General features: G+C 41.5%; 1 protein-coding gene across 3 annotated transcripts in view; it reads right to left on the bottom strand.

Annotated features, from left to right (window-relative positions):
- The window catches only part of zfhx3b (zinc finger homeobox 3b), a 462,160-nt gene that overhangs the window by 33,577 nt on the left and 413,618 nt on the right, over nt 1-14,965 (bottom strand). For all 3 annotated transcript variants that reach the window (XM_080186784.1, XM_080186783.1, XM_080186785.1), the window contains exon 6: nt 163-287. In XM_080186784.1, coding sequence (XP_080042910.1) covers nt 163-287 — 125 coding nt within the window. The remainder of the gene's footprint in view (nt 1-162; nt 288-14,965) is intronic.

Raw genomic sequence — 14,965 nt, 5'->3', positions numbered from 1 at the left:
TGGGATTACGGGGATAGGGAGGGGTGGTGAGCCTGGGTCGGCGAGTTGGTGCAGACCTGATGGGCCGAATGGCCTCTTTCTGCACTGTAGGGATTCTATGATTCTATATTATTAACCTATCCTGTGAAACTAAAATGAAAAGTAATGATTTTCAGTATGTACCTGCTCTGTACTTGTTTCTTCGGATGTCCGTGGCCTTTTGGAAGTAAGAGGGGATTCCATAATTCCTGGTAGTGACGGTCGTTTCGCAGTTGCTGAATCCTGTTGTTCTTTGTCTCCTATAGATACTATAATCAAAGGGAGATTGTAAGTTGAGGCCGATCCACCCAATTTAATCACTATATAAGGTCATTTTAAATCCCACACATGACGAGAGCGTATAAATCAAAGTCTGCCAGCTGTAAAAAACAGAGGCATCATTTGGGAACATAAGATTTGTATATTCTCACAAAAACTAGACATTTCATCATCAGATGTGCTGTAATGCTCAGTAATTTTAATCGTTAGGCCCATTTATTTCAAACCAGGGCCAATTGCATTAAAAGTGGATGTAGTTTAACTCATTGAAATGGTGTACAATTGATAGCAAATAGTGGGACATTCTGTGGAGTGTGCTATTCCTAAACTCTGTAAGCACAGCATTAACTGAACTATTTATAGTGCGACAACACTGTCAAAAACAACAAAGCATACATTAATTGAAGTGAATTATGAGGCTTGTGATTTCACATATTCAAGACTATTTAATTCTTATTATAAATATATTTTGAAATATCCCCTTCCCCTCCACAGAACACTGGGTTATTCAAATGTAAGAGTTGATGGCCAGACCCAAATTTAACCTTGTTGATGATGATTCAGGGAGCAGTAATAAATTGGTTAACATTTGTAAAATTGTAATTAGTACGGCTTTTGGAGTGCAACTCAGAATCATAGAATCATACAACGCAGAAGAGACACTTTGGTTCATTGAGTCTGCACCAACACATTACAAACACCTGAATTCCCACCTAATCCCATCTGCCAGCACTTTGCCCATAGCCCTGAATGTTATGATGTGCCAAGTGGTCATCCAGATACCTTTTAAAGAATGCAAGGCAACCTGCTTCTACCACCCTCATAGGCAACGCATTCCACATCATCCTGTGGGTAAAAAAGTTTTTCCTCACACCTCCTCTAAACTCCCGCCTCTCACCTTGAACCTGTGTCCCCGCATGACTGACCCTTCAACTAAGGGGAACAGTATTTCCTTATCCACTCTGTCCGTGTCTCTCATAATCTTTACACCTCGATCAGGCCGCCTCTCAGATTTCTCTGCTCCAATGAAAACAACCCAAGCCTATGCAACCGCACTTTATAACTTAAATGTTCCATCCCAGGCAGCATCCTGGTGAATCATCTCTGCACCTTCTCCAGTGCAATCACATCGTTCCGATAATGTAGTGATCCGACCTGCACACATTACTCTAGCTGTGGCCTCACTAAAGTTCTACAGAGCTCCAACATGATTTTCCTGCTTTTGTAATTGATACCTTGATTGCTAAAGGCAAGCATCCCATATGCTTTTTTCACCATTCTACGAACATGCCCTTCTGCTTTCAGAGATCTGTGGACAAACACATCTAGGTTTCAGTTGTTCCACAGAACTTCCTGATGCCCTGCCATTCATTGACTACTTTCTTGTCAAATTATTCCTTATACTTTACAGAGTTAAATTCCATCTGCCACTTATCTGCCCGTTTGACCATTCCGTCTATATATTCTTGTCGCCCAAGGCACGTCGCCTCACTGTTAACCACCCATCCAAACTTCGTGTCATCCGCAAACTTACTATCCTCGTCTCCACATAGTTATCAATGTCATTTATATAAACGGCAAATAATAGGGGGCCCAACACAGATCCCTGTGGTACGCTACTGGACACTGGCTTCCAGTCACTAAAGCAGCCTTCTGTCATCACCTTCTGTCTCCTACAACTGAGCCAATTTTGAATCCACTTTATCTATTACCCAGTAACCCATGTGAATTTACCTTCTTTACAAGTCTCCTTGTCAAAGACTTTCTGGAAGGAGAAATTGGTTTGCTCCCGTTTCTAGAGGCTGGGACTGTGATACATCATTATTCCATGCCTACTCCTATGCAAGTGCATGGCACCTAAACTTTGTGCTCTTCTAAATGGTTTCAGTGTGCAGCTCAGTGCAATGCATGCTGCACTTCTTAATAGGAGACCCAGCAGCATGTGCACCAGGTAGCCTAGAAGACCTCTTAAAGGCTGTCTTATATAGGTACTTGCAGCACGAGCTGCTTTAATTGTCTCTGAAAGGCTTGGTTGTAAGGAAAAACACAACAAATGGAGCAACGGGCAACAGATGTAGCACTTGGAGGCATTGGTAATGGAGATGGAATGGAGGTAAGACTCCTACAGTTGGCCAGGACACATCTGGCATTGCTGAGAAAATTCTGAGATATCTTCTTGCCTCATGCCCCTTTTCAAATCCCACCTCACTCTCATGCTGCTAATCAACACAAAGTACGAGTTACAGATGGTATGACCCTGGACTTTCTACCTGTACTCATCCTTGCTGCACGCACCCTTGCCCTCCCATTCTATACTTGTTTTCAGATAGCCGAGAACTGTTGCCCGGCCTGTCACTGCAGCCTCAGCATGAAGGGTGAGCATTGTTGCAGACTTTTGATGAAGGCGCACCATCGATTGCAACCACCAGGTACTAGCAGTATACCAACCTGAGGGCAGTGTAGAGTCATCAGGTAAGGGTGGGCCACAGTGGAGCCAAGGGAAAAGGATAGCTTTTATCCCAGCTCACTGTGGGAACTGCGGGGTGCACGGCATGGGCACAAGTCCAGCTTGTGGAGACTCAAATGAAGACTTCCACGGTGGCCTACAGGAAAATGCTGCACACCTAGATGCTTGATGTATTGTTAAGCCTGATGGAGCCTCTTACATTTGCCAGGAGTCAGGGCGAGTCCAGCTCGAACCTGGCACAGGGTCTTTCAGAGGTATTGTGTTATTGTCACTGGACTAGCAATGGGAGCCCCAGTGGTCCTCGCAGTTAAGGAACATCTCCCTCTAAATGTCTGGCTCCTGCAGTGCCATGCCCATGATGTCATTGCACCTTCATTACAGGGAATCCTATCAGTTTGGAAAATCACCATCTCCTGGTCAGTGAGAAGACAATGAAGTCCACTCTCCTTCTATACAGGCCCTCTGTCATTGATGGATGGTGAACAGTGAGATGTTGCTACTGTTCTCTGCTCCGGCCTAGAAATTGGCTTAGAAATTAAGGATGACTGTAACCTTGACAGCTCTTCTACTCGTCTGGGGGCATCCGCTCTGCTTCTGACATGTGCATGGCATGCCAGCGCTGGTGTCTTGTCAATGTGTGTGCTGCATGGGTCACATCAGAAATGGTGGCGAACGTTTTGAGTTTGGGACTTCCACTGCTCCTGCAGAATGGGGTCTCAGCACCTTCAGCATAAATGTGGTTTTCATTTATACTGTAGACTTTTGCTTGAACACTTTCTCTCTATGTAAGCTGTTTTTCTTATTCATCAAACACGCCTACGTATTGCTCAATTCCCAATTCCAAGCAGTTCTTCTCAAATAACATTTGTTTCTATACATGTATTTAAATTAACCAGAGTCCATGATAGATCACAGAGTTAATGGATAATAGAAATAATTACATGGTGAGCTGAATGATTAGTTCTTGGCTCTTGCTTTATGTTCTTCCCATCATTTTTCGATTTGCTCACATTCCAAAGCATGGAAAATGCAAGGACTTTTAATTAGAAATATTAGTTAGCTAGCAGACCCAACAAAGGATATTATTAAACGAAACCCTTAAAACAAGTGAAATGCATCCTCTGCTGGGTCTATAGGTAAATGCACCACTTGAAATGATACTAATGTGCACGTATTACAACCGTCCTATATTTGACCCCGGTTTTGGGGCTACGTTAGCCGCTTCCCAGAAGAAATGTCAAGGGAAGCACTCCACAAACTAAGAAAGGAATCCTGCTCTGGAGGGCTATCATTGGAAAGTATGTTTTTTACATTGGGAGAAAAGATCAGACCGGCAGCATGGTAGCACAGTGGTTAGCACTGTTTGCTCACAGTGCCAGCACACTGGGAATGGAGGGATACAAAAGAATGGTCTAGTTGGACCAATGAGAGGCACAGGCTTGGAGAGCCAAAGGGCCTGTTTCCTGTGCTGTACTGTTCTTTGTTCAGAGACTTGGATTCGATTCCAGCCATGGGTGACTGTGTGGAAATTACACATTCTCCCTGTATCTGTGTGGGTTTACTCCAAATTCCAGTTTCCTCCTACAGTTCAAGGATTACCTTATCATAGAATTCCTACAGTGCAAAAGGAGGCCTTTGGCCCATCACGTCTGCACTCATCACAATCTCACCCAGGCCCTATTCCCATAACCCCACATATTTACATTGTTAATCCCCTGACACTAGGGTCAATTTAGCATGGGCAATCTACTAACCAGCATGTCTTTCAGACTGTGGGAGGAAACCAGAGCACCCAGAGGAAACCCACACAGATACGGGGAAAACGTGCAAACTCTGCACACACAGTGACCTGAGGCCGGAATTGAACCCAGGTCACTGGCGCTGTGAGGCAGCAGGGCTAAACACTGTGCCACCCCATAAAGATGTGCAGGTTAGTTGGATTGGCTAGGCTAAATTACCCCTTAGTGTCAGGGGGATTAGCAGGGTAAATAAGTGGGTTTATGGGAATAGGGCCTGGGTGGGATTGATGTCAGTGCAAGCTTGATGGGCTGAATGGCTTCCTTCTGCACTGTAGTGATTCTATGATTCTATTCTATGGTTATGTTACCATTGATTTGTCAAGATTGGTGACTCAGCAGATGTGGAGACTTCGGTCTGTAAACAGTAGGCATTGTCATTCCCAAGACGTTGCCAACGAAGGAAGTTCAGAAATTCATTCTAACCGCTCGATCTTTAATGCACCATTCCTTGAACTTGATAGTAGAGATCAGTTGACCAAATCCCGTACAGTTCTTTCAATGTTCAAATTTCATGCGTAAATTAGCCATTACTTTTCAGTCTATCACTCAAGTTCATTGGCCAGAGCTCTACTATGCTTTTCTTCTACGGAATATAAAGAATATTTTATGTGCAATTTTAACTGATAACACTTAAATAATTGAGAAGGAAAATTATATTTTTAGTTAAATATGTAAAATTACAGAATGTATCCCCTGTGACCAAGTCTCTAATTCTTTTGAATATCAGCTTGTTGCCATATAAGCCAGCTAATAGATTTGCCCCCAAGTTTTACTGAGAGGTAATTCCATCGAGATATGGCATTCAGAGAAGGCAATTTAAATTTTAATGTTACAAGAATGTTTTATAAAAACCAGTTTGCTACTCTTAAAATGGGATTATTTGCCAACTTCAGCATTGGATCATTGTATAATGAAAAGGCTATGTCCTAGGGCTCAGCTAGTTTTTACAGAGCTTGGGCACATGGGTTTCAGTTTGTGTCTGAAAGGAGGGTAAATGAGAATGATCATAAGTGGTATTCTACTTGTAATTAAATAGCACATAATTCCTTCATTAATTTTTGATATTTATCATTTTTGTTCAGCCGCGGATTATTCTGATGATTGACTGGGCTTCAGAAGTATGCACAAGTCTAGCACCAAAATAAGAAATAATTCTGCCTTACCATATTCAAAGAATTGCCATTGAATTTTACAATTTTGCAAAATTAAGTATGACGTTTTTTTCATTTACTTGTTCCCGGGACGTGGGCATCATTGGCTAGGCCAGCATTTTTTTGCCCATCCCCAATTGCCCTCAAGAGTACACCTGCCCTAGAGAGGGAGTTCCAGGATTTTGACCCTCGACAGTGAAGGAACAGTCAGGATGGTGTGTGGCGAGGAAGGGAGCTTACAGGTAGGCGATGGCGTTCACATGCATCTGCCCTGATCTTGTGGAAGAGTTTGTGGATTTGGAAGTGGTTGTTGCAGGGATCTAGGTGAGTTGTTGCAATGCATTTTACTGGGGGGATTATTCTGCTGTCACTGTGCACTGGTCGTGGAGAAAGTGAATGTTTAACCTCTAACCCACTCTTGTGGCTACAATATTTATATGGCTGGTCCAGTTCAGTTTCTAGTCAATGTTCACCCCCAGGGCGCTGATAATGTAGGATTCAGTGCTGGTAATGCCATTGAATGTCATGGGCAAGTGGTTAGATTCTCTCTTATTGGAGTAAAAACTAAAAACACATTGAATTCATGGTAATCTACATTAATGGACTGAAGTGTTTTGTATTTGACACATGTTCACCAATATTCTTCCCCCCGAAGGTGGTACTGACTTCTTGTTGGGGTACAGTGCCACGGGTATTATTCAAATGTGGGTTTTGACTCTGAGGCCTGGTAAACTCTTAACAATGGCAGGTATCAAACGGTGATCAAACTTCCATACAAAGTTCACACAGGGGTCTCTGGATAATAATGCAGAGGGAAAGCTCTTAATGACTTTCTGCTCTGAAGTCAGGTGTGGCAGCACATCCAAAGTGCTGGATAAGACCAGGTAACCTCAGCAAAGACTGGGGACAGAAATGGGGACATGGATAGCTTCTACTGTGCAACTGAGTAAACTTACTGAGACACGCAAGGACAGTATCTGACAATCTCAAAGAACAGTGTGTTGAGATGAAAAATCATAGATAGATAGAATCCTACAGTGCAGGAGGCCATTCAGCCCATCGAGTCTGCACTGACCACAATCCCACTCAGGCCCGATCCCCATAACCCCATGTATTTACCCTAACTAGTCCTGCTGACATTCAGGGGCAATTTAGCATGGCCAATCCACCTAACCTGCACATCTTTGGTCCACATGGCCAATTCTAATAAAGTAATTGCAATCTTCATTCTTCTTCTCAGACACACACACTGCAAATCAAATTCTTACACGAGGAAAGTACCTTAAAGACAACATGGGAATACCATACAAGAAAAAGAACAAGACTGTGTAGTGTGTACAATATGTTGAAATTCGAGTTGGATTACTATTTTCCAAAGATAATATTGTCACAAAAAGAAACTGGGGCTCCTCAAATGCATTATGATGATCTTACTTAATAATTATCAATTAAGTTTTGTCCAAAAATATGGTTATTTCAGACTGAAAGATACACAGTAGCTCTCACTGTGACACACTATGATTTACCACGACTGTTGACATAAAACAATTTATTTATGACTCTCTCGGTAACATACAGCCCATGAAAAACATGAACAAGCTCCCTTACATAAACATATTTTTGAATGCTTTCCAATGGTAGTATTATGACGGGCAATTGCAGTTTGAGAGAATTCTTTGAAATGCCGTATGTACAGAGACCATTTGCAAAATTCCAGCATCTGCAGTGTATTCTTTTTTTACACCGTATGCAAGTTTATGTTTCACTGAGTAGAACATATGGATGAGTTTAGTTAATATAATTTAGGACTGAAGCTTGTCTTTCACATTTATTGTTAAAACTTTTAATGCTTTTGACAGGGCCATTAAACTAACATTCCTCACACTATACGCCGAGATTCAATTGCTGGTGATCTCATTCTAGTCACCAGGCTGCATAAACCAATAAAAACTTCCATAATCAAATGGCAAAAATTGAGCTCAGAATTGAATGTCTGAAGCCTGCATTTTAACTCCTTGGTGCTTAGTGTTCAAAAACTGAACACCATTAGTTTATTTATTAGTGTCAAAAGTAGGCTTACATTAACTCTGCAATGAAGTCATTGTGAAAATCCCATAGTCACCACACTTTGGCACTTGTCTGGGTACACTGAGGGAGAATTTAGCATGGTCAATGCACCTAACCAACATGTCTTTCAGTCTGTGGGAGGAAACTGGAGCTGCTGGAGGAAACCCATGCAGACACGGGGAGAATATGCACAGGCTTCACACAGACAGTGACTCAAGCTGGGAATCCAACCGGGTCCCTGGCGCTATGAGGCAGCAGTGCTGACCACTGTGCCACCGCGCTGCCCAATTTCAGCAACAAAACCAACAAATTGAGCTTGAAAAGAAACTCAACACTTGATGAATAAGCAAGTCATCGATTAAATTTGGTTAATAATTAGTAAATATTTGAAAATTGATGTTTTTCTGTTCAGTGATTCCTGTAGTCACACATGTAGCAATCTGAAGCACGCAAACTTCTTTTAAGGAAATTTAATGCAAGAAATATTATTTTTAAACGAATTGACTCAGATTATTTAGAAAAGTTTTGGAAAACTCCTTTAAACTTTACTACATGGTCTACAGAATTCTGCTAGTGGGGGCAAAACAGACTTGAAACAATTCTCGCTACATGCATTGACGTGAGAAAGTCCTTTGCAAAATGTTGACATAGATTCTATATAAAATCCCAAACGACGTAGGAGTTAGATCGACATTTGCTGTAGCAGAATACACTAAGATTTCTGATTGGGAAAGTGAGGGTAGAAATGGCAAATCAGTTTTAAAATCTTTTCCAGTTGATTCAAAGTTATGTTGCTTCTCGGAAATGATTTAGAGCCCGAGTCACATGTTAATCTGCTTCTGTCCCTTCTGTTTCTTTGACCACTGCAGAGATTTATTGGGCAGCCTTACTCCTGCTGCTATATGGCCAGGTTAGCTGTACAGTAAAAGTCACACCAACTAACAGATTGCTTTGACCTTAGTATAGCAATGTTTTATTGGCCCTTTTCACATCCAGAAGCCCCCATAATGGCATAAAAAATATTTACATCAGGAAATGGCCTTTAAAACCAGATATTCTGCTTCTCAACTTTGCCTTAGAAAAAAAATGAACTGATCAAAATTGTGAAACATTTGAGTGCAGTTAATAGGTTACAAATCACTTACGGTAAATACAGTGAGTCAGGTTGTGGTTGTTATTTGTTGTGTGCTGAATGAACGAAGCATAGGCTGGTACATAATATGTTTGCTTCTCCACCCCCCACTAGACTAGCTTTCACATATTAATTTCCATCATTGTTAATTGTCATCTACACAATTGGTCTACGCTGTTTCATACATTCACACGGGCATAATTTAGACTCAGCAACTCTGATGTTAAGTAAATATAAAATAATTAGAGATATATTATATGGTGATGTCTGTGGCATATGTTAACATATTCCTTTGTCCCAATTAGCAGATTATAAATGGCATCTTTAACACCCTGTCTTACAGCAACACAGCCCACACAATGCAAATGGAAAGAAGCTGGCAGTTGTCCAAGAGTGCCAAAGGCATCATCAACAAATTATGGGTCCAAAAAGCTCTGTTATGTGATAATGCGAGGGTGCAATGCAAACACAGCTGCTTTATATTGAGCAACAGGCACACTAGGCCAGGCAGTATATGGACTACTGAAAAACAAACCCCCCCCCAAAAAATTAATTCTACACGATGAAAACAATTTTAGTCTATTTTTACATTACACTTACACATTGTGCATCTGAAAATTTGGCTTTAAAATGGGAGCGCAGCTCACATAAAAACAGTAGCAGATAATGGTTATGGTACAACACCTTTCTTATCTCCTTCTGGACTGGTCAAAACAACACCAGCAATAAGATTAACAGCCCTCATAATAGCTCTCTGCATTCCCTGTGACACAGGCAGTTGAAGGATTAGGAATCGGAATATTGAATTGACCACAAATACGCAAGTCTCTTCAATGATATAGAACTGTCAAGTCCATCAGTTTTGTATGAATCTATGGCTTCAGAATCAGTTAAATGGTCAGTAAAGTGGTTTGATGTGCACTGCAAATAGCTACCAGTCTGGTCTCCTGGAGCCATATTCTGCAGGAATAAAAAACCTAGACTGAAAAACATTAATTGAAGGGAGAAAAATATCTTTTATAGTCATGCTTTCAATGACAGGGCCTCATAAACATAGTGTAGATCATATAAAATAGCTCCTAAACAATTGTTGAGGATGCATTGAGCCAAGTGGCACGAGATACAAAAGATAATTTGGCAGTGAAAGTAAGTCAATCTTGAAGAAGAGCACTTCCTAACTTGCATAATAATTGAACTACTGTCAAGAAATTGCAGGACTCACGGGCCAGAATACTCAATATTTCTCACTCAAACATGAGTTTTGTCTTAGCTGGTTACATGTGCCATTTAGATTTCAATAATTAATTCTGTAAACTGCAATAAAGTAGGAAATCCATCATATATGATCAGGGGGCCTCACGGACATACTAAGTATAGAAAAATGCAAAACATTGCAATGACTGCAATGTCCAGGTTTATGATAAAAATGCACAAGCATCAATCAATACGTAGACTGAGATACATGGCCACACCCCAGGAATTTGTGCAAATCAGTTGCATACGCCTCTTTTAGAATTTTTGTTGCATTTCGTAAGGTGAATTCTGAATTCAAACTCTGTGGGATTTGTAACCATACACTTCTGAATCAATTCAGTTAGAGGCTGAATTTACTTTTTTGCTGATAGTTCTGCCCTTTTGCCAAAAGCCAGTTTCAAAATCATTAATTGGCAGCCAGTCCAGGAGATGGGGCTTTTGGATATGGTTCCCATGCTATCCTGAAGAATATATTAAAACATGAGAGAAAAAGGATTTGATAAGGCAACAGGCAGGTTTTATTTCCTATCTCCAGTGAGTCTAACACTCTAAACTAGTGTCAAAATAATCTTCACCACTTTTACTTTAATCTGCAGGAGAATGCATACATGAGGGGTGAATAGAGCAAATCTTTTCCAACCAAGTCTTAAAGATTCTTTGAACTTCTTGTCTTTATTTTTCCCCCTAAAAATACACAACTGATGACACAGTACTTCAAATGATGGTATTTTTTCTACCACCGTTCCTCTATCACAGTCCAGCTTACAATTTCATTTGTGCTATTAGTGGATGGCAATTATGGTATTGGCAAGACTGGATGGCAGCAATGCTGGAGGATCGATTATGTGCCAACTGATCTTCTAACACTGACAAATGTCGTTGCATTTATAGTGTGAAGATTGGGCAAGTGAGTGTCTTTGCTCAAGGTTTTGTGACAGGGAAGATGCAAGGGAAAGAGGAAACACTAATGGGGACGAGTAAAGGACTAGAGTCCAAAGGAAAAGATGGGAAAAAAGGAGGAAAAAGGGAAGCCAATTATAGGAATGGGATGAAATGAAATGACGTGGGAGGGTTTCACAAGGGAGAAATCAGAGGTGAGTGGAACTTTGATTTTACCAGTAACTAACTGCAACTCATTGTAATTGCACCAATTACTGATAGTAATGTTGGTAACATTCATATTTTTGTCATTACCAACAATAATACAGAAACCTGATAATCATATAAAATAACAGAAGGGCATTTTAATACCTTGGGTTTGATTTTCTGGCTGTGTTCAGCCCAAAGCTGGAAAATCCTGCCTGAGGTCAATGGTCCTTTGCATGGTCCGTGTCCAAGCCACTATGATTCCTGTGGTGAGCAGGATGGGAAATTTCTGTCCCTTGTTTCAGTTCTACAGGTTGGGGAGAACCATTGCTCATGTACTTAAGTTACGTGAGAGCAGGAACAGAGTGGGTGTGAGGTGGTTCCACTTCTCGACAGTGTGATGAACTGTGCAAATGTGCTATCAGCTTTTACAAGAGGTGAGAGTTGAACAGGTTTTTAGCTAAGGCAGAGATCATATCTTTTAAAAAGTTAGTGATTTAACCGTTAATGTAAGTATGGCCCGTTTGAACTTCTGGACAGTAGTCTGATTGCCTGACAGTGTCAGGATTTCCCAGACACTTGCCCCTCTTCTGGCCTTGGTTTTTATTCTCTCCCAGGGGAATATATGCAGCTGGGCAGTTACTAAATGCTTTATCATGATGCTCCAGGCATCAGGAGTGTGGGCCAAGACTAGATAGACCAGCTGCTCAGCAGTTTTGGCACACTTGAAAAGAATATGGTTCATCTGTCAGGAGTTAGATTGGGTTAGGTTGTTCGTGTGAGGTGGACCAAGTCGAAGAAGTCAGTAGTATTCATGCTAGACCACACCTGGACTACAAGGCGCAGGCAGGCTTGGCCATCCAATATTTAGTTCAAGTTCTCCAAGGCCAGGATTTTGCGGTCCCACAGAAGGAAATGGCGAGTTAAATGACCTGGCGCATCGCCAGCAGAGACAGGTCGCGGCGGGACTGTAAAATCCGGGCCAAGGAGTTCCTTCATAAATGTCTGATTTGTAAATTGAGCTCCACAAAGTATTCATCAAGGCAATGCCGGGGACCCGAGTTCAATTCCAGTCTTGGGTGGAGTTTGCATTTCTCCCTGCGTCTGCATGGGTTTCCTCCAGGTGTTCCAGTTTCCTCCCACACTCCAAAGATGTGTGGGTTCGGTTGATTGGCCGTGCTAAATTGCTCCTTACTGTCAGGGGGATTAGCAAGGTAAATATGTGAGGTCATGGGGATAGGGCCTGGATGAGATTGTTGTCACCCAACAACATGGCCTCCTTCTGCAGTGTTTTACGATTCTATGACACAAGTTCTTCATGCTCCATAATGTTTACATTTATACCATTTACATGTTAATTTAATAGTCGGACCGCATGGGTTCAATTCCTGTATCGAATGAGGTTATTCTTGAAGGCCCCGTCTTCTCAACCTTGCCCCTGCTGAGGTGTGGTGATCCTCAGGTTAAATCACCACCTACAGTCAGCTCTCCCCCTCAAAGGACAAAGCAGCTTATGGTCATCTGGAACTATGATAAATTTACCTTTCAACTGTGAGAAAACAGCAAAATAAATTATTATTGTTACATTGTTTTCTGCTGTGAATTTTCAAATTCTTGTTGGATGAAACTCAGGAAGAGACTGGGATCACCTCTATTTATACTGATAGCTTTAAACTCAATTGAAAAAGACGAACTTTCGTGGGAAAAAGAGGAAAATATACGCAGCAGCAAGAATTGAAAACAATTGCAATTCCAACTTTACGAATAGATGAAGCAGTGAAAGCATTAAACATATTGATAAACACATCCGAATTTGGATGATTTTCAAGAAAGGCTAATTGATTAAAAACTGGGTTAATAGTATTTCAAATGTTCGCTCATCTGGCCCACACCAACTTGAACGGTTTTAGAACTGAAATTGCCTGGAAATTGAATGGTTGTAGCAGCTTTTACTATTCTCATCTCCTATGCCCACACTTAGAATGGAAAACATCACAAATGAGCCACTGCGCTCTTGCAGTTTACTGAATCCATTCCTAGGCCGGGATTCTTCCAGCCCCATCATGGCAGGACCTGTTGCAGGAGATTCGGCAACCGAGCCAAAAAGTCCATCGACCTTCAGCAGCTCTGGACAATCCAGGCGGTGGGTGGGACTGGAAAATCCCACTTTAGGTTTGATTTTCCAGGCCCACCCACACTCAAACTTTCCGCTTGAGGTCAACGGATCTTTCAACTGTCCATCAAATTGTCCCTCCTATTCATGACGATTCCCATGGTGGGCAGGACCAGAAAATATTTACCCCTTAGTCCTTCTTTTGCCATCTGCTGACTTTTTCCTCTGTAACTGAAGTATGTGTTTAATTAGTCTTTCATTTTTGTTAGTGCATCCATTAAATCTCCTCCGTAAGTCTGTGCTTAAAGATCATACTTTGCCCATATTTGAATTTGGGCTCTGAGTTTACGCAGTGTATCTATTCAGTTTTCTAAAACAAAATCATTTACAAGTTGTGGTTGTCACTGGTGAGGCCAGCACTTATTGTCCATCCCTAGTTGCCCTTGAAAAGGTGGTGTTGAGCTGCCTTCTTGAACTGCTGTAGTCCCTGAGGTACAGGTACACTCACAGTGCTGTTAAGGAGGTAATTCCAGGATTTTGACCCAGTAGCAATGAAGGAAAGTGATACAATTCCAAGTCAGGATGGTGAGTGACTTGAAGGTTCCCTCCAGGTAGTGGTATTCCAATGTGTTTGCAGCTTTTGTCCCTCTAGGTAATAGTGGTTGTGGGTTTGGAAAGTCCTGTCTTGGGAACCTTGGTGAGTTCCTGCAGTGCATCTTGTAGATGGTACACATAGCTGCCACTGTTCGTTGGTGGTGGAGGGATTGAATGTTTGTGGAAGGGGTAGTAATCAAGCTGCTTTGCCATGGATGGTGTTGAGCTTCTTGAGTGTTGTTGGAGCTACACTGATCCAGGCAAGTGGAGAGTATTCCATTACATCCCTGTAGATGTTGAACAGGCTTTGGGGAGTCAGGGGGTGAGTTACCCTCTGCAAGATTCCTAGCTTTTGACCCGCTCTGGTAGCCACAGTATTTATATGGCTAGTCCAGTTCAATTTCTGACGAATGGTAATCCTCAGGATGTTGGTACTGGGAAGTTTAGCAATGGCAATGCCATTCAATGTCAAGGGGCAATGGTTAGATCCTCTCTTGTTGGAGATGGTCATTGCCTGCCACTTGTGTGGCGTGGATGTTATTACATATGGAGGAGTATTTTTCTTTGGTTTCTAGCAGTTTCAGCCCAATTGTTTCTCAAAACTATTTGAAGAAAAGCTAGGTGATATTACTGGAATAAAACTCAGAGATCTATTTAGAAAAAAGCTGTGCCTATCTGTGTGCATGACAGGAAGAAAAAAGTGTGACAGAGGTTGGCAGATGGAAAGATATTGGGATTAGAGATAGAAGACTGAAAGGAAGGAAAGACATATATTCATGTAAGGAACAACTGAATTTTCAAATCAGCTAATTGCATACCTGTGCTTTGATTGACATTTTACTTGTGAGAAATAATTCAAAAGATTATGAGATGGTGAGAGATAGGGACAGATAGAGACAAATACAGAAGAGTTTTTCTCCTCATTCTAATATAATTTCTTTGAAAGTTCTATTTTCCTAGTACATTAAAGCCATTTTGTGGCAAACAGGTGGTTACAAAGGAGGC

Source organism: Carcharhinus amblyrhynchos, chromosome 4 (genome assembly GCF_965287045.1).
Source record: "Carcharhinus amblyrhynchos chromosome 4, sCarAmb.v2.hapA, whole genome shotgun sequence".
In the NCBI taxonomy this organism is placed as follows: domain Eukaryota; kingdom Metazoa; phylum Chordata; class Chondrichthyes; order Carcharhiniformes; family Carcharhinidae; genus Carcharhinus; species Carcharhinus amblyrhynchos.
Note: the sequence above shows the minus strand (reverse complement) of the source record. Positions and strands in the feature narration are given on the sequence as shown.